This window comes from Leptodactylus fuscus, chromosome 11, assembly GCF_031893055.1.
Source record: "Leptodactylus fuscus isolate aLepFus1 chromosome 11, aLepFus1.hap2, whole genome shotgun sequence".
NCBI classification, from domain to species: domain Eukaryota; kingdom Metazoa; phylum Chordata; class Amphibia; order Anura; family Leptodactylidae; genus Leptodactylus; species Leptodactylus fuscus.
The window spans coordinates 77,954,799-77,982,781 of NC_134275.1; the positions used below are offsets into that span (position 1 = coordinate 77,954,799).

Genomic DNA, 27,983 nt, shown 5'->3' on the forward strand with positions numbered 1-27,983 from the left:
ATGACTTACAGATAGGTCATCGATATCTTTAGCCTGGAAAACCCCATGAAGGCAGCACAGCGACATCTTAATACTTATGCAAGAGGTCCATTAGGGAGATTATAGTGAAGCGGGAGCGGCAGCGCGTCCAACAAAACATTTACTTAGCTCATCTGAATAAACATTTTGTTATGGATGACATCGGCCCACCAAAGATGTAGCAAAGAAGTCTACCATGACCATAGCCATTTTACTAATACCTTTACTTTGGCCTTCCTATTGGGTGACTGATAGAATATTCATGGTGGAGGTCTTCTTCTTCTTCTTCTCCTTCTTCTTCTTCTTCTTCTTCTTCTTCTTCTTCTTCTTCTTCTTCTTCTCTCTTCTCTCTTCTTCTCTCTTCTCTCCTCTTCTCTCTTCTTCTTCTTCTTCTTCTTCTTCTTCTTCTCTCTTCTTCTCTCTTCTTCTTCTTCTCGCTTCTTCTTCTTCTCTCTTCTTCTTCTTCTTCTTCTTCTTCTCCTTCTCCTTCTTCTTCTTCTTCCCTCTCATCTCCACGTGACAGGGCTAAGATGCTATGCTGAAGTCTCACCTGGTCCCGTGTTCTCGCCTTCATGCCGCCATATTGGTGCAGTTTGGAGTAATGGAACCGCCCTCGTTGCTCCAGACTGCTCATTTGCATATTGTGAAATAAGTGAACATCTCAGCAGTGGAGGCTCACACTATATTTTTGCAGGACATTCAGGCGAGGCTGACCTATCTATTGGCACAGCTGGTTTAATACACTGCACAGATTCCTTTGAAGTTTCCCTATTCTATCGCCAGGTATTTAGTACAAGGATTTGCATAACAAACCGGTTTATCAGATCCTTTGGGAATTACCAATAATAGTTTTAATTGAAGAAGGGACTTTTCCTTGTCAGATGGCGGCACACCTTCACACTCCTGAGTTGGCTAATAAATAGTGAGAGTCTGAGCTGTGCCAGTCTGCAGAGAAGAGGAAGGCGAAGGAGCCTGCACCAAGATGGCCTGCTGTATACTAGCCCAAGTCTCACTCCTTGTATTATCTGCTCACTGTACATTGGCAGGTAATGTTACTGTATATTCTGTGTCCTACATGGTGGAACCGTGCACTCATGTTTCTCTAACCTTGTTTTGATACTGGCTTCATCTCTAAAGTGAAACTATTGCTATGATATCTGTAAGGTATGACGTCATAGACTAGTATCTGATCTTAGAGATTGTGGCCGGTGTGTAGATGTTTGTTTGTGTATACAAGAGAGGATGCAAGAATGGAAGATAGTGTTCAGTGATATAAAACTGCTAAAGATGTTTTCTAGATGGTGGATGCCCAATGATGAGGAACAGCACTTAGCTGGAGCCGAGCAATGAGACTCGCCAGGGTCATGTCTCCAATGCAAGGGCTCAGTTTTCCTCAAAAAGGGTTCTTAAGTCTCCAAAATCAGCAAAATGTCGATATTTTCAACTTGACCAAAGGCTCCTAGGCTGGATCGTAGCGATGAGGTCCATCCAAAAATTACCCTCACAGTCCATAAGACCACAAAGTGAGCAGGACTATGGCCCATCTCCTGATGGTAGAGCAGCGCTAGGACTGACTTTCCCTTTCCCTAACTCAGGATATAGAAGACTCCCGTTCTCCTCCACCCTAGAATGTACAAAGTTGAAAGCTGTACCATCTTCTCATCCGAACCAAGTGCTAGGTCTCACTTAAAGCCATATAGTACTTTAATAGTAGAAGTAACAAGTGTGTACAACCAGTTTCCCCCCTTTGGTGCTCCCACTGGGATGCTAGACGTTCCAACCATCAAGAAATGAGACATGGAAGACAATATTGTAAATTTTAAGTCATGCAAGCTTAACCTAAAGATATATGTATATAGACTGTTTCCAGGATTTAGAGCAATGAGCTCAATAGTACAGTCCTTCATGAATATTACTTCTAAAAATAGATAATATACATAAAATATAGACATAGAGATGAACCAAGCAAGCTCGAGGTGTAGGAAGTAGACAGCACCAAGGGCTAAGGTAGACTCTATGGTGTTCAATAGTAACTAGTACACACAGCAATAAGTTGTCCTCTTATGGGGTAACTGTGCCATATTGGTCCCGTGCCTTCCCTCCTCCACAGCCCAGTGCCAAGTGGAATGTCCTCACTGACGGCAGGGGTCATAAATGATGGTGGAGGAGACATCAGACATCTGGAAAACATAGATATGGTTAAAAGTGGTATCACACATTGGTGCATGCAAAAAACCTCCCAGAACATTGAGACGGCCAGGAGACGTAACTATGGAAGCCTAATGGAGCCCCTTATAGCCAATGGGGACTGTAGGTCGCCATTGGTGTCTGTCATATAATGGATTTAGCCCTGCCATTAGTAACAGTACAGATGTGAATGATGCCTATACGGTCATCCCATTAATTCTTGAGTCACAAGCATAGCAGCTGTAAACTATATCATGTATGTGATTTTAGTACCACCATGTTCTATGCTCTATCGTACGCAGGCATCCACAGCCATTACTTCTTCATGACTGCAGTCAATGATTTGACATCTGATGTCTCTTCTTACGTAATGACAAGGACACTGGATGACATCATTCTCTTGCGATATGACAGTGACCATGAAGTGGTTGAGCGCAGAGTTCCCTGGTATAAGAGTCCATATGCAACTTTATTGGATGCAAGCATTACATTTTTTATGAACCAGTTAGATATGCAAAGCCTTCTACGCAATATCTCAAGTTACACAAATGACCCAGAAGGTAAGGACTGTCCATAGAAATACAGCATTGTGTCAGTATCAAAGGTGTTTTAGGCTTCTATAAAATGTATTATACTGCAATATTTTGTACAATTGGACCTGAATGGACACATGATACATTTAAGTGGTTGTGAGGGGATAGAAGACACCTTATCGGGCGCTCCCTGCACTGCATCAACTGTCTTACTGTATAAATGAAGGTCCCAGGGGCCCCGATTAATAACTTTGTAGAGGACATCGAGGGTTGGAAGCAGCTGGACATTAGGACATTACATTATACTGTGAGACCTGAGGACATTATACTGTGGGACCAGAGGACATTATACTGTGGGACCAGAGGACATTATACTGTGGGACCTGAGGACATTATACTGTGGGACCAGAGGACATTATACTGTGGGACCAGAGGACATTATACTGTGGGACCAGAGGACATTATACTGTGGGACCAGAGGACATTATACTGTGTGGAACCAGAGGACATTATACTGTGGGACCAGAGGACATTATACTGTGGGACCAGAGGACATTATACTGTGGGACATGAGGACATTATACTGTGGGACATGAGGACATTATACTGTGGGACATGAGGACATTATACTGTGTGGGACATGAGGACATTATACTGTGGGACATGAGGACATTATACTGTGTGAGACCAGAGGACATTATACTGTGGGACCAGAGGACATTATACTGTGGGACATGAGGACATTATACTGTGGGACCAGAGGACATTATACTGTGGGACCAGAGGACATTATACTGTGGGACCAGAGGACATTATACTGTGGGACCTGAGGACATTATACTGTGGGACATGAGAACATTATACTGTGGGACCAGAGGACATTATACTGTGGGACATGAGGACATCATACTGAGGGACATGAGGACATTATACTGTGGGACCAGAGGACATTATACTGTGGGACCAGATGACATTATACTGTGGGACCTGAGGACATTATACTGTGGGACCTGAGGACATTATACTGTGGGACCTGAGGACATTATACTGTGGGACCTGAGGACATTATACTGTGGAACCTGAGGACATTATACTGTGGGACCTGAGGACATTATACTGTGGGACCAGAGGACATTATACTGTGGGACCTGAGGACATTATACTGTGGGACCTGAGGACATTATACTGTGTGGGACCAGAGGGCATTATACTGTGGGACCTGAGGACATTATACTGTGGGACCTGAGGACATTATACTGTGGGACCTGAGGACATTATACTGTGGGACCTGAGGACATTATACTATGGGACCTGAGGACATTATACTGTGGGACCTGAGGACATTATACTGTGGGACCTGAGGACATTATACTGTGAGACCCGAGGACATTATACTGTGGGACCAGAGGACATTATACTGTGGGACCTGAGGACATTATACTATGGGACCTGAGGACATTATACTGTGGGACATGAGGACATTATACTGTGGGACCTGAGGACATTATACTGTGAGACCCGAGGACATTATACTGTGTGGAACCAGAGAACATTATACTGTGGGACCAGAGGACATTATACTGTGTGGAACCAGAGGACATTATACTGTGGGACCAGAGGACATTATACTGTGTGGAACCAGAGGACATTATACTGTGGGACATGAGGACATTATACTGTGGGACATGAGGACATTATACTGTGGGACCAGAGGACATTATACTGTGGGACATGAGGACATTATACTGTGGGACATGAGGACATTATACTGTGTGGGACATGAGGACATTATACTGTGGGACATGAGGACATTATACTGTGTGAGACCAGAGGACATTATACTGTGGGACCAGAGGACATTATACTGTGGGACCAGAGGACATTATACTGTGGGACATGAGGACATTATACTGTGGGACCAGAGGACATTCTACTGTGGGACATGAGGACATTATACTGTTTGGGACCCGAGGACATTATACTGTTCAGGACCAGAGGACATTATACTGTGGGACCAGAGGACATTATACTGTGGGACATGAGGACATTATGCTGTGGGACCAGAGGACATTATACTGTGGGACATGAGGACATTATACTGTGGGACATGAGGAAATTATACTGTGTGGGACATGAGGACATTATACTGTGGGACATGAGGACATTATACTGTGTGAGACCAGAGGACATTATACTGTGGGACCAGAGGACATTATACTGTGGGACCAGAGGACATTATACTGTGTGGAACCAGAGGACATTATACTGTGGGACCAGAGGACATTATACTGTGGGACATGAGGACATTATACTGTGGGACCAGAGGACATTATACTGTGGGACATGAGGACATTATACTGTGGGACCTGAGGACATTATACTGTGAGACCAGAGGACATTATACTGTGTGGAACCAGAGGACATTATACTGTGGGACCAGAGGACATTATACTGTGTGGAACCAGAGGACATTATACTGTGGGACATGAGGACATTATACTGTGGGACATGAGGACATTATACTGTGGGACCAGAGGACATTATACTGTGGGACATGAGGACATTATACTGTGGGACATGAGGACATTATACTGTGTGGGACATGAGGACATTATACTGTGGGACATGAGGACATTATACTGTGTGAGACCAGAGGACATTATACTGTGGGACCAGAGGACATTATACTGTGGGACCAGAGGACATTATACTGTGGGACATGAGGACATTATACTGTGGGACCAGAGGACATTCTACTGTGGGACATGAGGACATTATACTGTTTGGGACCCGAGGACATTATACTGTTCAGGACCAGAGGACATTATACTGTGGGACCAGAGGACATTATACTGTGGGACATGAGGACATTATGCTGTGGGACCAGAGGACATTATACTGTGGGACATGAGGACATTATACTGTGGGACATGAGGACATTATACTGTGTGGGACATGAGGACATTATACTGTGGGATATGAGGACATTATACTGTGTGAGACCAGAGGACATTATACTGTGGGACCAGAGGACATTATACTGTGGGACCAGAGGACATTATACTGTGTGGAACCAGAGGACATTATACTGTGGGACCAGAGGACATTATACTGTGGGACATGAGGACATTATACTGTGGGACCAGAGGACATTATACTGTGGGACCTGAGGACATTATACTGTGGGACCTGAGGACATTATACTGTGAGACCCGAGGACATTATACTGTGGGACCAGAGGACATTATACTGTGGGACCTGAGGACATTATACTATGGGACCTGAGGACATTATACTGTGGGACATGAGGACATTATACTGTGGGACCTGAGGACATTATACTGTGAGACCCGAGGACATTATACTGTGTGGAACCAGAGAACATTATACTGTGGGACCAGAGGACATTATACTGTGTGGAACCAGAGGACATTATACTGTGGGACCAGAGGACATTATACTGTGTGGAACCAGAGGACATTATACTGTGGGACATGAGGACATTATACTGTGGGACATGAGGACATTATACTGTGGGACCAGAGGACATTATACTGTGGGACATGAGGACATTATACTGTGGGACATGAGGACATTATACTGTGTGGGACATGAGGACATTATACTGTGGGACATGAGGACATTATACTGTGTGAGACCAGAGGACATTATACTGTGGGACCAGAGGACATTATACTGTGGGACCAGAGGACATTATACTGTGGGACATGAGGACATTATACTGTGGGACCAGAGGACATTCTACTGTGGGACATGAGGACATTATACTGTTTGGGACCCGAGGACATTATACTGTTCAGGACCAGAGGACATTATACTGTGGGACCAGAGGACATTATACTGTGGGACATGAGGACATTATGCTGTGGGACCAGAGGACATTATACTGTGGGACATGAGGACATTATACTGTGGGACATGAGGACATTATACTGTGTGGGACATGAGGACATTATACTGTGGGACATGAGGACATTATACTGTGTGAGACCAGAGGACATTATACTGTGGGACCAGAGGACATTATACTGTGGGACCAGAGGACATTATACTGTGTGGAACCAGAGGACATTATACTGTGGGACCAGAGGACATTATACTGTGTGGAACCAGAGGACATTATACTGTGGGACCAGAGGACATTATACTGTGGGACATGAGGACATTATACTGTGGGACCAGAGGACATTATACTGTGGGACATGAGGACATTATACTGTGTGGGACATCAGGACATTATACTGTGGGACATGAGGACATTATACTGTTTGGGACCCGAGGACATTATACTGTTCAGGACCAGAGGACATTATACTGTGGGACCAGAGGACATTATACTGTGGGACCAGAGGACATTATACTGTGGGACCAGAGGACATTATACTGTTTTGGACCAGAGGACATTATACTGTGTGGGACTTGGTGACATTATACTTTGTAACTGACACTAACTTGACACTGTATATGGTGTGGGGATACTTAGGAGACAAGATAGCATATAGGGTCACTACAGAGCACAATATACTTGTGGAGGGCACTAAGAGGGTATTAAGCATAAAATCCTGCATATGTTCTAGGCTTCACTCAATCCCCGCCAGATCACTGAGGCCGTAGTAGTCTCGTGTCCATGTACTGTATGTTATCACTGCAGGATGGACCAGTAGGGACCAGCACACAACTATCTTCCAATATCCGGCCATTTCACTACCACAGTGCAGAGCCTTAATGTACAGGACTATTCCATTCCAGGACCTTGAAAAAGATGAGGAATTAATGTAGAAAGTATATTATAACAATGCATTATACAATGAATAGATCAGACATGAGTCCTTTCTGTAATAACCGGATGAATCTTCCACATGTTCCTCCTGATTCCAGGATACCACGTTCTGCAGAGATTGGAGGGCTGTACGCTCTACGATAACGGCACGGTCCAGGGTTCATTCGGTTATCGATTCGATGGCAAACCCTTTATGTATTTCGATTTGGAGTCTGAAACCTGGACAGCCGAGACCCTGGTCGCTGAGGAGCTTGCAAAAATGTTTAATTCTAATCTAACTCTTCTAAAACAAAACCCGTATTTGTTGGTGAATACATGTATACCACATATTAGAAAGCTACTGTCAATGGGAAACTGCACATTTAATAGGAAAGGTAAGGCTCACATAGGTTAGGGCAGTTCCAATGGTCCATCCAATAACGTTACTGTATTTTAGGGCTTTAGTTTTTGATTCAGTAAAGAGCTTGTTGGGTCCATCGGTGAAGGAAGACGTAGGCCAGGGCCACACATTGCAAAGAGACTGCTTCAGTCTGTCAGATATGGACTGGATAATTCATTGAATGACCACTAAGCTGGGACTTGGACTTCTAACACCATAGTCATCGATGATGGTAGGAGTCCTTGCCTTTTCCCAACTCTATTGCCCCATTACAGTATGAGACAGTAGAAGTGCGAGGAGGCAGGCATCATAGGAGTCTGGTCTAAGTATGCCAGTCTTAGTAAAGGGTCCATCTGGAGCAAGGCTCCGGCGTCTTCGTATATTAGGTGCACGCTCATGTCATAGAATGGAGATCTACCTCAGTTGGCCTAGTTTTCCTGTATAACTCATGATGACAGAAAATTGCCGTGAGTTATAATAAATATGTCCCATGTTCGGTCAAAGTGGTGAACGAGATGCAAAGCTGCGAATGTGCCTCACATTTGGCGTAAGAAAGAACTTTGCCACATTATCACACATCAATGTCTAAAAATTGGCCTGGTTCAGTTGCAGCCATGTTTGACTGCGCAGCAAATTACCTGTCCATGTGAATGCAGTTTCTGTAGGAAAGGCCTTACATACAATGGGGTAAATTTATAAAACACTCTACGCTGCAAAACTGTAGACAGATGACATCAATATGCATGCTTGGGGCAAGACGCCTCAAGCTCCAACATGTGCCTCAAGCCCCAATCCATGCCTTGTCAACCACATTGTGTGACTGTGAACGGAGAGAATCAAGATGTCTGCACCGTAGTCTGACAGATTTATTATAACTTGTGCCAGGTGTTTGGCATGGGTTCCAAAGGAAATCTATGTCAGATCCTAACTGCATAGTAGACAGATTTATGAAGAGGCCGTTCGCCCATCTGATTGAAGTGGTAGACCTTTACTGAACCATAGCAGTGGCGCTCAGTCTGGAAGACGTTTGCACAGTGGAAATATGCAGACAAATATGTCCCCAACCAAGTCAAACCACCGTCTACCTCCCCATCATGGTTGTCATACTGGCTCTTATGCTAAGGAGAGGTCTATCAATTCTGGCCTGTTGTTAGGAAAGACCATGAAACCCATAAATATTAACCCTTGTTTTCCTTCTTACAGAAGCCCCGGTTGTAAAAGTGAGACAGATTCCTACTGACAGTGGTGGAGTTAGACTCTACTGCCGGGCGTATGGACATTACCCCAAGGACATCTCCATCATGTGGTACAAGAATGGACAACCCATATCAGAGGAGATGATGGAAAGGCTGACCCTGCCACTCCTGGACATGACGTATCTAACTTCACTATCTTTCATTGTCACATCTGCGGCTTATGATGTTTATACCTGCAAGGTCAACCATGAGAGCATGCCGGAGAATTTTAACCAAGAATTCAGTAAGTGTAATAAAACGTTATAGATATCTTTACAAGTTGACCTTCATAGCCAACCATCACATATCATAAAACAAGGCAGATTCCAACTAGCACCCAGTCCTTTTACTCCTGTATCCATCTTTCTCTATATATCAACGTTCATCATGGGATTTGCTAGGGTAGTTTGCATGGGATGTCCTAGTGAGAAGTTCGGAAATGGTCCACCAAGGTACAGCGTGAGAAGCCATGGAACCAAGCACAACTGCATGACTATGTTCACATGGTGGGACTCACCATGCAAAATCCATCGTGGTAGTTCTATCTTGTGTACCTAGCCTAAAAAATATACGTTCTCTTTATAATGCGTAAGCTGCGATTTTGGCCACAAAATGACAGCAGTTACGACAGCAGATGGCATATTAGGGTCCATTCATAAAGAGAAGACAGTAAGAAGTTATAGAAGGATGATTCCCATGATGCTTCTTAGTAATGTCACTTCAAAGAATCAAGGCTTCACCAAGAAAGCAATTGGTGGCAACCCGTATAGAAGTGACAATAACCCACTATGTTCTGTCGTCTTCTAAAAATGGTTGTATAGTAGAGGTAGGTGAACCTCTGAAGGGGTTATGTTTAGGGTTTGGATGGATTCGCTTTGGGTCAAATAAGTAATAATTGTTCTACAGCTAACATATAAATGAGAAAAGCACGACTGACCATAATATAGGAGGTCCCGAAACACTGGACTGCAAATAAATCCAGGCAAGCAGCGAAAACACAGAAAAAGAAACAATCTATGAGCATAATCTATGAATAATATCCCGTCTGTAATGAAAGAGGCAGCCAGAAATAGATACAAGTACACGACTTTTTTCATTCAGTGAAAGCTATGGGATTGGCAGAATGTTCAGTCCTTTGCACAGAGCAACAGTTTGCAGATGAAGAGAATCACATACCTTTATTGCATTGATAACATTTTGGACTCACAGATTGATGGATTTGATGAATCTTTGATACATTCCATGTTTTGTCTTTGCAGGAATTTCAGATGATTTTGAAACTCTAAGCAGTGTTGGATCTCATCTGTCCACGGGGGCGGTGATCGGTATCTGCCTCGCCGTCATCCTCGTCATAGTCATCACTGCCTTTGGTTCAATAGCCTTTGTAAACGGCAGGAGGCAACCACATTTACAGTTTAGTTAAAATGTATGGAGTAAGAAGATTTGTACCTGAGATAATGTCACCTGGAAATTCTTCGATGGGGCTTCTCTTAGCCATTAGGACTTATCTACAGAGGACAAGTCACCAGAGAGCAGAAGATGAAGAGTTCAATTCTGGTCTTCAACAATGTTAAAGGGTTTCAGGGGTGATAATGTTTTTTCAATTCTGTCCATTCCCTCAGCAATCCGGTGCGGCCTCTTCTTTGGGCCACCAAATCTCTGTTTATATGCATAGGGCATATGACCACTGTATGCCGCCCACTGGCCACTATAGTCACATACCCTATTACTGGTATTATGGCCACATGAATGGAGTTATAATACCAGCAATACAATGTCTGCCCACCACAGTCATGTGCCAGATACATGTAAGCAGAGACCAGAGGGCCATGGGAGAGGCTGTGCAGGATTGCTGGTGGAACAGACTGGTCAGTAGCCATGTTTTAATTCCTTTTGCATAAAATATTATGTTTTATTCTTTTCTGAGATTTTCTGTTTGAAGAAGTATAATGCAGATGATTCTCCGATACTCTCAAGACAGTAGGGTGGAATCTGATGGTTTGGAAAGTTGCAAGTGGTATTGCCTGGTAACATCTAGTATTCTCATGGGTATTATAGAGGTTACGCCACAAAACATATGTATCCTCTATCATAAGGACACATTTCTGATCAGTGGGGTCCCCCATGGTGAATGCAGCTGTGGGAAAACCGGCCAAACCTTCTGGTGGTCCCAGACATGCCCCTAATTCCAGTCACTTCAGGAGAACCAAAGATAGCCAAGTATCAAGTGATTTACCAAGTATTAAGAACCATTCATACTAATCCCCGGGATAAACTCTGACACTGCGATTGAATTTACCAAGGACAGGATCACGTTGGCACCTGCTCTCCATTCGGAGTTTCTGTCCCCGATGGTGTCCTACAAGTCCTACAAGTAGGACTTTTCTCGCTGCGTTTTTCTGCACTTTTCAGGCAGAAATTGGGTGGAAACCCAGCAGACCCCATTATAGTCTATGGAATCTATAGAGTAACCACTTTTTAAGCAGAATGGGTTTTCATTTTTTGAGTCCCAAATGGGACCCAAGGAACAGAGATCTGAACCTAGGTGAGAACTTAGCGTAAGAGATTCCAAACCTGCTGATTGTTTCAGTTCTCCCCACACATCGGCACCTGTAAGTTCCAGCCATTCCGGACTCCTCTTGCAGCAGGAATACTGTGATAGTTGGGTGACAGTGGACTGTAAATATGTGAACCCCTCCTTTGTTAATGTCTAATCTAATGTAGGCCAAACAATTCAATCTCACCGGTATTTTACTGACAATGCAATGGTAACAAAGTAATGAATGCCAAAGTGTCTTATGTTTTCAGTGTAATTTCTCATGTACTTTGATAATAAAACATAGAATAAATAAACAAGTTACGATGAATAAGAATAATGGACTCTCCGCGTTCCAATAAATTAAATCTAGATTCTTTCCTCGTCGCTGTCGTCATCCCTATCTGATATAACAGCTTTACACAAACCAGGCGTTCCTTCTACAATGGTATTTGCAGATTTCTTCCCAACATTGTTGCAGACGTTCTCACAAGTGTTCTGTACTTGTACTTGCTTTGCTTTCCCCCTTCTGTCCAGTTCATCCCAAACAAACTCAATGGGGCGCAATTCTTCAAAGTCTCCCGGCTTCTTCTCTTCTTAATGTAGTAGTTTGTGTTGGATCATTGTCTTAGGCTGCTAGGAAACCTTGACCAGCTAGGGTATTGCATGGCATGTTATGTGGTAGTGCTTATTTGTCCAGTCTGCCAGTCACCCTGTACAAGTTTTCAACTCTGGATCCAACAAAAGAGCTCCAGACCAAGGCGCTTTCTCCTCCATGTTTGACATTTGGTGTCACACAGTGAGGAACCCTCCTTGTACCTTCTCAACAACATACAATACCCCTCCATGATGTACCAAAGATGTCAGATTTTGATTCCTCGTGCCATAAGACCTTCTTGCACTCTTCTGCAGTCCACTGGAGGTTCTACTTGGCCCAGGCAATCTTAGCCCAGGGTTTCTTACCAATGTGGTCTGTTCCAACCCTGGTTATAAAGCATCCGATAGTTTGAACATGATGTCCTAAAGTTTACACACCAATAGGAATAGTTTATATCTAATTGACATTATTTGCTTTCTATCCTGCAGAGCAGCGCTCCATAATGTCCTCCCTGAAAAAAGTCCATTGATTAAAATCAAAAATTAAGATTATTGTTGTATTATTTTACGTTTTTAACTTATTTTGATCCTTCAACTGTTTCCATTATTTGCTAATGTCAAACATAACTAGAAAAATAGAGATGTTGTGAAACTTCTGAGCGGGGGTTTGTATGTACTCACTTACTTTAGGTAAAGTCTCTCTAGCTATTCTGTGTAGTGGCTATTAGGTGTCACCCTTACAAGTCACAGGGACTACTAAAGGCAAAACATGGGGGTTGGTTTCAATACCTTACACTAGGAGTATTAGGCTGTATTCACACTGAGTAACGCTGGTAGAGGTATTGGTGCAATGACTGGTACTAGGTAGCGGTATTGGTACAGTGATTGGTACTAGGTAGAGGTATTGGTGCAATGACTGGTACTAGGTAGCGGTATTGGTACAGTGATTGGTACTAGGTAGAGGTATTGGTGCAATGACTGGTACTAGGTAGCGGTATTGGTACAGTGATTGGTACTAGGTAGAGGTATTGGTGCAATGACTGGTACTAGGTAGAGGTATTGGTGCAATGACTGGTACTAGGTAGAGGTATTGGTACAGTGATTGGTACTAGGTAGAGGTATTGGTGCAATGACTGGTACTAGGTAGAGGTATTGGTACAGTGATCGGTACTAGGTAGAGATATTGGTGTAATGACTGGTACTAGTTAGACGTATTGATGCAATGACTGGCACAGGGTAGAGGTATTGGTGCAATGACTAGTACTAGGTAGCGTTATTGGTGCTGTGACTGGTACTAATTAGACGTATTGGTGCAATGACTGATATTTGGTAGAGGTATTGGTGCAATGACTGGTACTAGGTAGCGGTATTGGTGCAATGACTGGTACTAGGTAGAGGTATTGGTGCAATGACTGGTACTAGGTAGAGTTATTGGTGCTGTGACTGGTACAGGGTAGAGATATTGGTGCAATGACTGGCACACGGTAGAGGTATTGGTGCAATGACTGGTACTAGGTAGAGTTATTGGTGCTGTGACTGGCACAGGGTAGAGGTATTGGTGCTGTGACTGGCACAGGGTAGAGTTATTGGTGCAGTGACTGGCACAAGTTAGAGGTATTGGTGCAATGACTGGCACACGGTAGAGGTATTGGTGCAATGACTGGTACTAGGTAGAGTTATTGGTGCTGTGACTGGCACAGGGTAGAGGTATTGGTGCTGTGACTGGCACAGGGTAGAGTTATTGGTGCAGTGACTGGCACAAGTTAGAGGTATTGGTGCTGTGACTGGTACTAGTTAGAGGTATCGGTGCAGTAATTGGCACAGGGTAGAGACATTGGCGTGGTGAGGAACCCTGCCATTCTAGCCATACTACATAGGTTGATATCTCTGACTTCCTGATTAGATCCCTGATATAAAACCATAGCGGTGAGCGATATTAAAGGGGTTTTGCCACAAAAACTATTTCACCTCTATCCATAGAACAGAGCAGGGAAAATATTTTTTACCAAAAGACAAAACCACCCTAAAGATTTGGGCAATGTTCCATAGAAGCCTGTAGACATCTTTCACACCAGAATGTCACAGCCCCTTCGCTGGTTTCCTGGGGCACCCCTGGGATAGAGAAGACATTTCTGATTGGTGGGGGTCCGACATACGCCATCTCCAGGGCTACCATTCAAATGAATAGAGCGACTGTGCCCCCTACTGCTACATTCACAATGGCGGTACAACACCACACATGGTCAGGATGAGTCAGAATCCAAACAGTCAGACCCCCAGAAATGTGTCCCGTACCCTGTGCATAGAGGATACATATCTTTCATGGTGCGGCCCTTTAAGCCATGTTTACATGTATTTGATACCTTTTGAATGTTTTTAGGATTCCTCTCTCACTTTCCTAAGACTTTTAGCTTCATTGTAAGTTTTCTTATCCTGCATTTAGTTCGAGGCATTTCCCACATAACCGGTATTTTTTTAGCTTAAGGGATTTTTTTGCCAGGTGACACACCTTAGGGCTCCTGGACCGCACCATAAAGAATGTAACAGGAGTCTCAGCTGTGCCAGTCTAAGGAAGGACAAGGAAACACAAGAGTGCCCCGAGATGAGGCGTCACATAGTGCCTGAGGTGTCACTCCTGCTCTCATGTCTTGGCTTTGTGTTTGCAGGTAACGTTACTTTATATTCTGTTACTTTATTATCTAGTCACACTCCCATGACCTTGCTATAATAAAGGCTTTATACACATAATACACATTTATACCTCTGAGGGGTTAATAATGTCACGGGTCCGTTTGTTTCTTCCACCTCAGTGTTCTAAGGTTTAACATAATTTGCACATTTTTAGTGTTTTATACGACAGGTATCCAACACTGCACAAGGCAACATACTGAGCAATGACCATAAGATATAGAGGCAACACCCGCACCTCTTATAGACAGTTATAAGGGGATACGTGGGTACAATCAGCATGGGAGTAACTACCGGGGTAACAGACGCAACAGCTGCTATGGGGACTATGGAGGATGGAACACTGTGTGTATTATCCCTGTACTGTGACATCACTGTGTGTATTATCCCTGTACTGTGACATCACTGTGTGTATTATCTCTGTACTGTGACATCACTGTGTGTATTATCTCTGTACTGTGACATCACTGTGTGTATTATCTCTGTACTGTGACATCACTGTGTGTATTATCTCTGTACTGTGACATCACTGTGTGTATTATCCCTGTACTGTGACATCACTGTGTGTATTATCCTGTACTGTGACATCACTGTGTGTATTATCCCTGTACTGTGACATCACTGTGTGTATTATCCTGTACTGTGACATCACTGTGTGTATTATCCCTGTACTGTGACATCACTGTGTGTATTATCTCTGTACTGTGACATCACTGTGTGTATTATCCCTGTACTGTGACATCACTGTGTGTATTATCTCTGTACTGTGACATCACTGTGTGTATTATCCTGTACTGTGACATCACTGTGTGTATTATCTCTGTACTGTGACATCACTGTGTGTATTATCCTGTACTGTGACATCACTGTGTGTATTATCCCTGTACTGTGACATCACTGTGTGTATTATCTCTGTACTGTGACATCACTGTGTGTATTATCCTGTACTGTGACATCACTGTGTGTATTATCTCTGTACTGTGACATCACTGTGTGTATTATCCTGTACTGTGACATCACTGTGTGTATTATCCTGTACTGTGACATCACTGTGTGTATTATCTCTGTACTGTGACATCACTGTGTGTATTATCCTGTACTGTGACATCACTGTGTGTATTATCCTGTACTGTGACATCACTGTGTGTATTATCCCTGTACTGTGACATCACTGTGTGTATTATCTCTGTACTGTGACATCACTGTGTGTATTATCCCTGTACTGTGACATCACTGTGTGTATTATCCTGTACTGTGACATCACTGTGTGTATTATCTCTGTACTGTGACATCACTGTGTGTATTATCTCTGTACTGTGACATCACTGTGTGTATTATCCTGTACTGTGACATCACTGTGTGTATTATCTCTGTACTGTGACATCACTGTGTGTATTATCTCTGTACTGTGACATCACTGTGTGTATTATCCTGTACTGTGACATCACTGTGTGTATTATCCTGTACTGTGACATCACTGTGTGTATTATCCTGTACTGTGACATCACTGTGTGTATTATCCCTGTACTGTGACATCACTGTGTGTATTATCCCTGTACTGTGACATCACTGTGTGTATTATCTCTGTACTGTGACATCACTGTGTGTATTATCCTGTACTGTGACATCACTGTGTGTATTATCTCTGTACTGTGACATCACTGTGTGTATTATCTCTGTACTGTGACATCACTGTGTGTATTATCTCTGTACTGTGACATCACTGTGTGTATTATCTCTGTACTGTGACATCACTGTGTGTATTATCCCTGTACTGTGACATCACTGTGTGTATTATCCCTGTACTGTGACATCACTGTGTGTATTATCACTGTACTGTGACATCACTGTGTGTATTATCCTGTACTGTGACATCACTGTGTGTATTATCTCTGTACTGTGACATCACTGTGTGTATTATCTCTGTACTGTGACATCACTGTGTGTATTATCCCTGTACTGTGACATCACTGTGTGTATTATCCTGTACTGTGACATCACTGTGTGTATTATCTCTGTACTGTGACATCACTGTGTGTATTATCCTGTACTGTGACATCACTGTGTGTATTATCTCTGTACTGTGACATCACTGTGTGTATTATCCTGTACTGTGACATCACTGTGTGTATTATCTCTGTACTGTGACATCACTGTGTGTATTATCCCTGTACTGTGACATCACTGTGTGTATTATCCTGTACTGTGACATCACTGTGTGTATTATCCTGTACTGTGACATCACTGTGTGTATTATCTCTGTACTGTGACATCACTGTGTGTATTATCCTGTACTGTGACATCACTGTGTGTATTATCCCTGTACTGTGACATCACTGTGTGTATTATCCCTGTACTGTGACATCACTGTGTGTATTATCTCTGTACTGTGACATCACTGTGTGTATTATCCTGTACTGTGACATCACTGTGTGTATTATCCTGTACTGTGACATCACTGTGTGTATTATCCTGTACTGTGACATCACTGTGTGTATTATCCTGTACTGTGACATCACTGTGTGTATTATCTCTGTACTGTGACATCACTGTGTGTATTATCCTGTACTGTGACATCACTGTGTGTATTATCCTGTACTGTGACATCACTGTGTGTATTATCCTGTACTGTGACATCACTGTGTGTATTATCCTGTACTGTGACATCACTGTGTGTATTACATACCTCCCAACCGTCCCGATTTCCACGGGACATTCACGATTTGGGTGACATGTCCCGCGGTCCCGGTTGGAGGGAGGTATGTCTCGATTTCAACTCAGATCTGCGTCCAGAGGACGCAGATCTGAGTTGAACACATATGCGGCTGAAGCGAGGAGCTGACCTGTGTAACGGATATCGCTTGAGGCGTATTTTACTCTAGAAAGCTCAGATATGGACAGGGATTGGGTGAAATGTAAACTTTATTCATGACTTTGTATGTGTTGTGTAAGTGTTTGGTGTGACTTTTTTTTGGCAATAGTAAATGTCTGGGTCACAGCGCCAATAACCTTCCTGGTTGTGTTCAGGAGGTATAACATAAGAATACCCCACTAGTAAAGCTCAATTATATTATACCTGTATGTGACAGACAGCAAATCAGTATGCTATCTGATTGATAGGAGGGGGGAAATAGGGACTAAATCCCTCCTCCCCCCTCCTCCTAGGGTCACATAGAGGTTGTCCACAAAGATTAGAGAAAATGCTTCTCTATCTCTGTGTCTCCGTGCAAGCTGCTGCAGCTGCAAGTCCTTCTCCCCTTCGTGTTTCACTAATGCTTCCCGAGACAGGAGGGGGGGGACAATTTAAAGTCCTGTATCTCAGGACTCGTTTGGCCTATGAAGATAATTTTAGATTCATTTTAAAGATGAGAATCTCATCTTAAAAATGACACCAAGATCTTCATAATACCCCTTACAGATTTTTAGCGAATTGCTGTTAAAAACACTGTCGGGAATTGAGATCTTCAATGAGATCTAAATCCCCAATAGCGTTTTCAACAGTGAATCGCTTTGGCACAGTAAGGGATAACATGAAGATCTTGGTGTCATTTTAAAGATGAGATTCTCATCTTTAAAATGAATCTAAAATTATCTTCATAGGCCAAACGAATCCTGAGATATGGGCATCAGAAGTTAAGCACGTACCTCTACGTCCTCGGCTATGCAAGTGACACCCTGGGAGGACGTAGAGCTACGTGATTGGCAGTGAAAGGGTTAAACACACACACAAAAAAAAATAACACTGTATATACAATATTGTTACCTACTAACAAATCTGCCAACACTGTTCATAATATTGCAGGTATGAATGAAGCCCTGTTATTTATTAAAAACCACAGTCCCAAGTATAATTGATGTAACTAACATTGAAGCGACTTATATTTCTATCACTACAACCCCCATCGTTCTCTCTTACTCAGGAATCCACTCTCATTATTTCTATGTGACTACAGTCATTGATTTCACATCAGATATCCCTACAATGCCTTCATACATCATGACAAGGACACTGGATGACATCACTCTCTTGCGATATGACAGTGACAATGAGGTGGTAGAGCGGAAAGTTCCCTGGTTTAGGAGTCCATTTTCTACTCTATTGGATGCAAGTCTGAATTATTATGCAGCACAAAGATCAGACCAAGTTCTTCTAAAGAGCATATCAAATTCGCTAAATCACATGGAGGGTAAGTGGCATTTACAGCTTTTCAGCATTTGATGTTGTTGTATGAGCACCGATTGGGATTTACATACACTATTTTGTACTATATTGTAATGTGCTGGTTCTGGTGACAGTAACCTATCTATCTGCAGGGCTGGGGTGATATGCTGGATCTGGTGACAGTAACCTATCTATCTACAGGGCTGGGGTGACATGCTGGGTCTGGTGACAGTAACCTATCTATCTGCAGGGCAGGGGTGATATGCTGGGTCTGGTGACACTAACCTATCTATCTGCAGGGCTGGAGTGATATGCTGGTTCTGGTGACAGTAACCTATCTATCTGCAGGACTGGGGTGATATGCTGGTTCTGGTGACAGTAACCTATCTATCTGCAGGGCTGGGGTGATATGCTGGCTCTGGTGACAGTAACCTATCTATCTGCAGGGCTGGGGTGATATGCTGGGTCTGGTGACACTAACCTATCTATCTGCAGGGCTGGGGTGATATGCTGGTTCTGGTGACAGTAACCTATCTATCTGCAGGGCTGGGGTGATATGCTGGTTCTGGTGACAGTAACCTATCTATCTGCAGGGCTGGGGTGATATTCTGGGTCTGGTGACAGTAACCTATCTATCTACAGGGCTGGGGTGATATGCTGGGTCTGGTGACAGTAACCTATCTATCTGCAGGGCAGGGGTGATATTCTGGGTCTGGTGACAGTAACCTATCTATCTGCAGGGCTGGGGTGATATGCTGGGTCTGGTGACAGTAACCTATCTATCTGTAGGACTGGGGTGATATGCTGGTTCTGGTGACAGTAACCTATCTATCTGCAGGGCTGGGTGAGATGTTGGTTCTGGTGACAGTAACCTATCTATCTGCAGGGCTGGGGTGATATGCTGGTTCTGGTGACAGTAACCTATCTATCTGCAGGGCTGGGGTGATATGCTGGGTCTGGGGACACTAACCTATCTATCTGCAGGGCTGGGGTGATATGCTGGGTCTGGTAACAGTAACCTATCTATCTGCAGGGCTGGGGTGATATGCTGGGTCTGGTGACAGTAACCTATCTATCTGCAGGGCTGGGGTGATATGCTGGTTCTGGTGACAGTAACCTATCTATCTGCAGGGCTGGGGTGATATGCTGGATCTGGTGACACTAACCTATCTCTCTGCAGGGCTGGGGTGATATGCTGGCTCTGGTGACAGTAACCTATCTATCTGCAGGGCTGGGGTGATATGCTGGTTCTGGTGACAGTAACCTATCTATCTGCAGGGCTGGGGTGATATGCTGGGTCTGGTGACACTAACCTATCTATCTGCAGGGCTGGGGTGATATGCTGGGTCTGGTGACAGTAACCTATCTATCTGCAGGGCTGGGGTGATATGCTGGGTCTGGTGACACTAACCTATCTATCTGCAGGGCTGGGGTGATATGCTGGTTCTGGTGACAGTAACCTATCTATCTGCAGGGCTGGGGTGATATGCTGGGTCTGGTGACACTAACCTATCTATCTGCAGGGCTGGGGTGATATGCTAGTTCTGGTGACAGTAACCTATCTATCTGCAGGGCTGGGGTGATATGCTGGTTCTGGTGACAGTAACCTATCTATCTGCAGGGCTGGGGTGATATGCTGGGTCTGGTGACAGTAACCTATCTATCTGCAGGGCTGGGGTGATATGCTGGGTCTGGTGACAGTAACCTATCTATCTGCAGGGCTGGGGTGATATGCTGGTTCTGGTGACAGTAACCTATCTATCTGCAGGGCTGGGGTGATATGCTGGGTCTGGTGACAGTAACCTATCTATCTGCAGGGCTGGGGTGATATGCTGGTTCTGGTGACAGTAACCTATCTATCTGCAGGGCTGGGGTGATATGCTGGTTCTGGTGACAGTAACCTATCTATCTGCAGGGCTGGGGTGATATGCTGGTTCTGGTGACAGTAACCTATCTATCTGCAGGGCTGGGGTGATATACTGGTTCTGGTGACAGTAACCTATCTATCTGCAGGGCTGGGGTGATATGCTGGGTCTGGTGACCCCTTGGAGGGTGGAGGGTGTACACCTTCACCATTCATTTAATGCACTGCCCATGCTATACCTTGGTCTATGATATTGGTGAAGGTGGCACAAAACAGAAAAAAGTTTAAAAAATGTGGAACTGTTTTTTGTGTTGTAAGTCGGATAAGTAGGGCACAGGACATAATACATCAGTCCCTATGATTATTGGGTACCCATGACTCTGTCTCTAGTTATCAGTTGTCCTCCGCCACTTTTGGAGATTCTCTGACCCAGCCATCTGGCCAGGACAATTAGACCCTTGTCAAAGTTGCTCAGACCCTTATGCTTCAAGATCTGACCGTTCACCTACTGCCTAACATATCCCACCCTTGGCTCATACAGTCCTTGTCCTCCATTATCTTCTTCTTCGTGTTTCTTCTGTTTCCAGGCTTCCACGTTCTGCAGAGATTACAAGGATGTGCGCACTATGATAATGGAACGGTCCACGTTATAAACAGTTATCGATACGATGGGAAACCATTTATGGATTTCAATGTGGAGACTGCAAAATTTACAGCAGAGATCCCGGAGGCTGAGAAATATGTGCAGAGATTTAACACGAATGCAACTGTTCTAGAAAGACTCAGAAACATTTTGGTGAATACGTGTATACCGCACATCACCGAACTCCTGTCCCTGGGGAACTGCACATTTAATAGGAAAGGTAAGGCGGCCATACTTTACTATACAAAGGGATACGGGGAGATGCTTATGGAATGAAGACAAATGCAAAGGCTCAAGATTATTTTTTTAAAAAAAAGTCCCCTGCCTGTCTCAGACTTCCATAAAGGTTCATTGATAACATTAGAGTCTTCCCTTAGCCTCACGTAGACCATGTTGTGTGCCTGGAAATGTATACAAAGGGCGCGCTCAGTCATGACACTTCTGAAACATGACCACAAGATGCCCACCCTTCTATTGTCTCCCACTTCACCATCTCAGGCCAGTTTCCTCCAGTCCAACCTCCTTGTTTGGGTCCAAGGACAGCCTAAAGAGAACCCAAATTTATTAGAAGGTGTCCACCTCTTCATCCATGTAGCATAAGTGATGTCACCAGACTTTAGGATGAAGTAGACCATACACATACAGATCTTCGGCAATCGAAATGGCTGATTCGGTCATTCACAGGTGTCCAATGGCAGAAATTGTTGGCTTTCACCAAAGGTACTAGAGTTTGGGATGATTGACTGCTTTTGGACAATTCTGAGCAATGGCCAAAGATTCATTGGGTTTCTTTGTTCTATGATTAAACCGTCCCCCAATCGGGTGGTTTAGTTGGTAAAGTTTCTGATGGGAGCAGAGAAGTTCCCGCACACCGCAATATTAAAACATGGTGTAATCTGCCGACTTATAGGGCTGGAGCTTCCCTGTTTTTTGAGGATTGTGTCCACTAGTGACTCGGGAGGTTTTATTTCAATCACCGATTATATATTGGAAGAGAACACTAATGGTATTGACCACCAAGTCCATGAAGATTAACCCTTGTTTTTCTTCTTACAGAAGCTCCAGTTGTGATAATGAAACATATTCCTACTGACAATGGTGGAGTCAGACTCTACTGCCGGGCGTATGGACATTACCCCAAGGACATCTCCATCATGTGGTACAAGAATGGACAACCCATATCGGAGGAGGCGATGGAAAGACTGACCCTGCCACTCCTGGACCTGACGTATCTAACGTCTTTGTCTTTCAACGTTTCATCTGTGGAGGATGACGTTTATACCTGTAAGGTCAGCCACAGCAGTATGGCCAAGAATTTTACCCAAAATTTGAGTAAGTGGAAACTTTGTATACCAGTTACGGATAGGATTAGAACTTGACCTGTATAGATAACTATTACCTATCACAGGACAAGACGCATGTTTTACTGTTACAAGATGTCTTACTCCTTATATCCTCCCTTCTCTCTACATCTTATCCACATCCGTTGCACATGTGGTCACTTCAAATTATTTTTAGGAAAGTGGAACAATTCTGCAGAAAGAAGAAAAGAGGAATGTAATCCCCAGGAATATTCGGGGTGACCTTTGCCCTTTGCCCTCCATCAGTTCCTCTCGGTACTTGCAGACAGGTTTTTGGCAGAACTGGGCAGGGAGGTTGGGCTGAGCCGATCTTGAGATTTCAGGATCGATTTTAAAATCTGATTTACGATCATTTTCCAGCCGATCGCGATCGTGAAATTTGCTCGATTGCCGATTGGGATCCGATCTTTCCCGATCCCGATTGCTCAACCCTACAGGGAGGTTGTTCCTGCCGCCATCTTGGAGAACTAAGCATGGATTTTCCCCAATCTGTCTCTTTTTGTCATTCCAGACAGATTGGACGATGATGAGATCAGGGCTATATCTGCGGGGGCCGGATCATCACTTCCAGGACTCCTCCTCCAAAGGGCAAAGGCTACAGCAAATATTGATGGGATTTACATTTCTATTTTCTTCATTCACTTCATTTTGTTAATTGAGAAAAATAAACTATTAACCCTTCTATTTCTGAAAGCATTCGGCCTTGCTGAGTACTGTGTAAAAGGAGGAAGCGGGGAGCAGTCTGGGAGAAAGATGGCGGCATGAGGGAGTAACCTGTCTTGTAGATGGCAGAGCATTGAGGGCACATATAGAGATGTGTAATGCTTGGTGTGGTGTAAGCAGTGTGTGATTGGGGTGCGTAGTGTGTGTATGTAGTGTATATAGTGTCTGTAGTGTAAAGTCATGGCCAAAAGTTTTGAGAATGATACAAATATTAATTGTTACAAAGTCTACTGCTTCCGTTTTCCTAATAGCAATTTGCATATACTCCAGAATGTTATAAAGAGTGATCAGCTTAACAGCAATTACTTGGAAAGTCAATATTTGCCTAGAAAATGAACTTTATCCCCCAAAACACATTTCAACATCATTGCAGCCCTGCCTTAAAAGGACCAGCTAACATCGTTTCAGTGATTGCTCCATTAACACAGGTGTGGGTGTTGATGAGGACAGGTATACAGGAGTATCGCAGCTAGAAAGATTGCACCTCAGTCAACAATCTATCGCATCATCAAGAACTTCAAGGAGAGAGGTTCCATTGTTGACAAAAAGGCTCCAGGGCGCCCAAGAAAGACCAGCAAGTGCCAGGACCGTCTCTTAAAAGTGTTTCAGCTGCGGGATCGGGCTACCAGCAGTGCAGAGCTTGCTCAGGAATGGCAGCAGGCAGGTGTGAGAGCATCTGCACGCACTGTGAGGCGGAGACTCTTGGAGCAAGGCCTGGTCTCAAGGAGGGCAGCAAAGAAGCCACTTCTCTACAGAAAAAAACATCAGGGACAGACTGATATTCTGCAAAAGGTACAGGGAGTGGACTGCTGAGGACTGGGGTAAAGTCATTTTCTCTGATGAATCCCCTTTTCGATTGTTTGGGACATCTGGAAAACAGCTTATTGGGAGAAGAGGAGGTGAGCGCTACCACCAGTCTTGTCTCATGCCAACTGTAAAGCATCCTGAAACCATTCATGTGTGGGGTTGCTTCTCAGCCAAGGGAATCGGCTCTCTCACAGTCTTGCCTAAAAACACAGCCATGAAGAAAGAATGGGACCAGAATGTCCTCCAAGATCAACTTCTCCCAACCGTCCAAGAGCAGTTTGGCCATCAACAATGCCTTCTCCAGCATGATGGAGCACCTTGCCATAAAGCAAAGGTGATAACTAAATGGCTCAGGGAACAAAACAGAGAGATTTTGGGTCCATGGCCTGGAAACTCCCCAGATCTTAATCCCATTGAGAACTTGTGGTCAATCATCAAGAGACGGGTGGACAAACAAAAACCTACAAATTCTGACAAAATGCAAGCATTGATTGTGCAAGAATGGACGGCTATCAGTCAGGATTTGGTCCAGAAGTTGATTGAGAGCATGCCAGGGAGAATTGCAGAGGTCCTGAAGAAGAAGGGGCAACACTGCAAATATTGCAACGCTGCATTAACTCATTCTAACTGTCACTATAAGCTTTTATTACTCAGAATATGATTGCAATTCTATTTCTGTATGTGATAAAAACATCTGACAAACACATAGAAACCAGAGGGAGCAGATCATGTGACAATAGAAGATTTGTGTCATTCTCAAAACTTTTGGCCATGACTGTATATAGTGTATGTAGTGTATGTAGTGTATATAGTGTATGTAATGCCCATGTAGTGTATGTAGTGTATATAGTGTATATAATGCTCATGTAGTGTATATAGTGTATGTAATGCTCATGTAGTCTATATATTGTATATAGTGTATATAATGCTCATGTAGTGTATATAGTGTATATAGTGTATGTAGTGTATGTAGTGTCTGTGCGCAACTAGGAGAAGGGAGGTCTAAGGTCATCAGGGCTAAGATTCCCGTTCCAGAATGTGTACGGCCGGCATTAGAGCGTATAATCTCACATCTCACCACAACTATTCATCTACGTGTAATTGAGGATTTGCTGTAAATCTACACACGAGAATTTGGGCCTTTGGCCAAGAGCGAGGAGATGTAATAATCCGGCCAGCAATGTTAAGCCCTTCTAGTGTTTACTTTGTGCACCGATCTGATTTATAAGTAAACGTTCCTTCAGTTCCGTGTAACAGAGTAGAATACATTGTATACAAGTGACAAAGTGACAAAGTGACATCTAAGATAATTGTGAGTCCAGATCCGGAGGTGCCTGCACAATAAGACATTGTAGAACTCAAGACTATGCAGAGTGGGTGTAATAACCCGCCTGAGGCAGTGTAATAAGCTCGCTGGCATCTGCAGGTGTATTAATGCTATATCGGGAACAGACTGCTCACACCTCTGCCACACTAAGATGTTAAGCATGTTCCTCCATATCAGGCATGTTCTTGTGTATCCATAGACGCCCTCATTGATAGATTTGAGACACTCATAAATAGGTTTTGTTTTCTCTTTGCAGAAATTTCCGGTGATTCGGAGGATCTTAGCATTTCTCCCTCCGGTCTGTCTATGGGGGGATTGATCGCTATCTGCCTGGCCATCACCCTCATCGTAGCCGTCGCAGTGTTTGGTTTAGTATCCTTTGCAAAAAGCAGAAGACAATGACGTCAGCCATTGGAAGGAAGTCTATGGAGTAAGCCAACAGGAAAAGTTTTATATCCAACAATTTTTTTTTTTTAAATAAGTTCTTGAATGTTCTTATCCTTAGGACTTCTGTAATGGACATGGTGAATGTCACTGCCTGCTCGCTTATGCCTCACCTGCATTAAGAACATACACCAGCTCAGTCATGTAGAGCATGCATGTATATGGGGGTAAGGAGGGATAGCTGCTCGACCCCCAGGTGTTTAGCCCACAGCTGAATGGTGTATGGGAACCTTTAGGCTTATTGCACCCTGGTCTTCTTCATGACCTTTATACATTGCCATGACAAGCTACAGAGTAAAGATCAACACATCGGCTCTCAATGAAGCAAACGACCAAAATGTTGCAAAAACTTCAGAGTCAAACTAATCCGGACCTTTGAAGTTCAGTTTGCACAAACCGGCTATGGAGAAGGCAAAAAGCTCACATATCCTCACGGATCAGGCAGGTCTCCCCATAATAATATGACAGGGACAGACAGTTGTGAAGGACTATGGCCATCATAACCTCATAGCCCAGGCAGGAAGAGAAAGAGGAGACTTTGTGGGGAGAGATTAGACAGATAAGGTCTCAGACAGTCAGGCTGAGAGAGATGGGAAATAGCGGTGCACAGATAATACGGTGAGGTCAGGTGCGGTCTGCTAAGCCTGGAGAAGAAGACGTAGGATTAAAATACAGCATAAGATCGGGAACTGAAGTCACTCTGTGTCTGTCTATCACACGCTGTATATACTAACACTATGTTAGTGCCTCTGCAATTGTCTTTGTGCTGCGTAGAAGGACCTGAATAAAATAATGGCCGGGTAAAGAAGAGGGTGATGTAGGAGAAACACCTATACCATGTCGCCACCACCCCACCCATGTCACCATCCATTTACCCATAGCCATATCTGTTGCAGTCACAAACATAAAACACATTTTGAAAGGTTTGTTCCTCTCTTTTGCTTTGACCCCAGGTGGTGGATCACCTACCGCTTCATATAAGACTGACCAAGTTGCCTTCATACGTTTAACCTTTTGGATTTGAGGTCTACGTTGGAGACGTTTTCCAGGGTCTCACTTCGCTTTATGACGCAAGGTTCACACCTGCATTGGGGTTTTCATTCTTTGAGCAACAAACGGACACCCAAAACTCTTAAAAAGAGGTTACCTGCAGAAACCCGCGGACCCCATAGACTATAACGGGGTCGATCGGATTTCTGCCTGAAAAATGTAGAGAGAAAAGTCCTGCTTAGAGCGGAATGGGGGGGTGGAATTCCCGAACGGTCATGGGATGCAGGTGTGAACTGAGCCTGATAGAACTCTATCTCTGCTTTTGATACATTTGTTACAATATTTGTTTATATTAAAGCATTTTCTAAAATAAAAACTGGTTGATCACAAGTCTCCGACCTCATCCATGGGAATTTATTTGGGGAATGTTTTTAGTGTTTCTTTTTGATCTGTGCCCTCTCTGGCTTTATACATGTTGGAAGGTCGGGTGTGCTCTATTCTGGGTGTGGAGGGCAGCAGAGGTCCAGCTATTGTTTATTTCTTTTGTTATTTATTTCAGCCTAATACATCGATGGGATTATTTTAGATTGATATTTTGTACGCCAATCTTAATCAATTCTCCAAGTGGAACGAGAGGTAAATTAATTATTAAGAGGCTGCGGCTCCCTGTGTGCCAGAGGTGACATGC

General features: G+C 43.8%; 2 protein-coding genes across 2 annotated transcripts; both read left to right on the plus strand.

Moving 5' to 3' along the window:
- Positions 1-1,000: 1,000 nt before the first annotated feature.
- On the plus strand, positions 1,001-10,576 carry LOC142185521 (major histocompatibility complex class I-related protein 1-like). The gene is made up of 5 exons (XM_075260949.1): positions 1,001-1,064; positions 2,508-2,765; positions 7,638-7,913; positions 9,122-9,397; positions 10,413-10,576. Exons 1-5 carry the CDS (start codon positions 1,001-1,003, stop codon positions 10,574-10,576), a joined length of 1,038 nt encoding a protein of 345 aa, XP_075117050.1.
- A 4,312-nt stretch (positions 10,577-14,888) lies between these two features.
- Positions 14,889-26,263, plus strand: LOC142184451 (major histocompatibility complex class I-related protein 1-like). The gene is made up of 5 exons (XM_075259327.1): positions 14,889-14,952; positions 18,895-19,161; positions 21,588-21,863; positions 22,700-22,975; positions 26,118-26,263. The coding sequence occupies exons 1-5, from the start codon at positions 14,889-14,891 to the stop codon at positions 26,261-26,263; spliced, it is 1,029 nt and encodes a 342-aa protein (XP_075115428.1).
- The last annotated feature ends 1,720 nt before the right edge of the window (positions 26,264-27,983 follow it).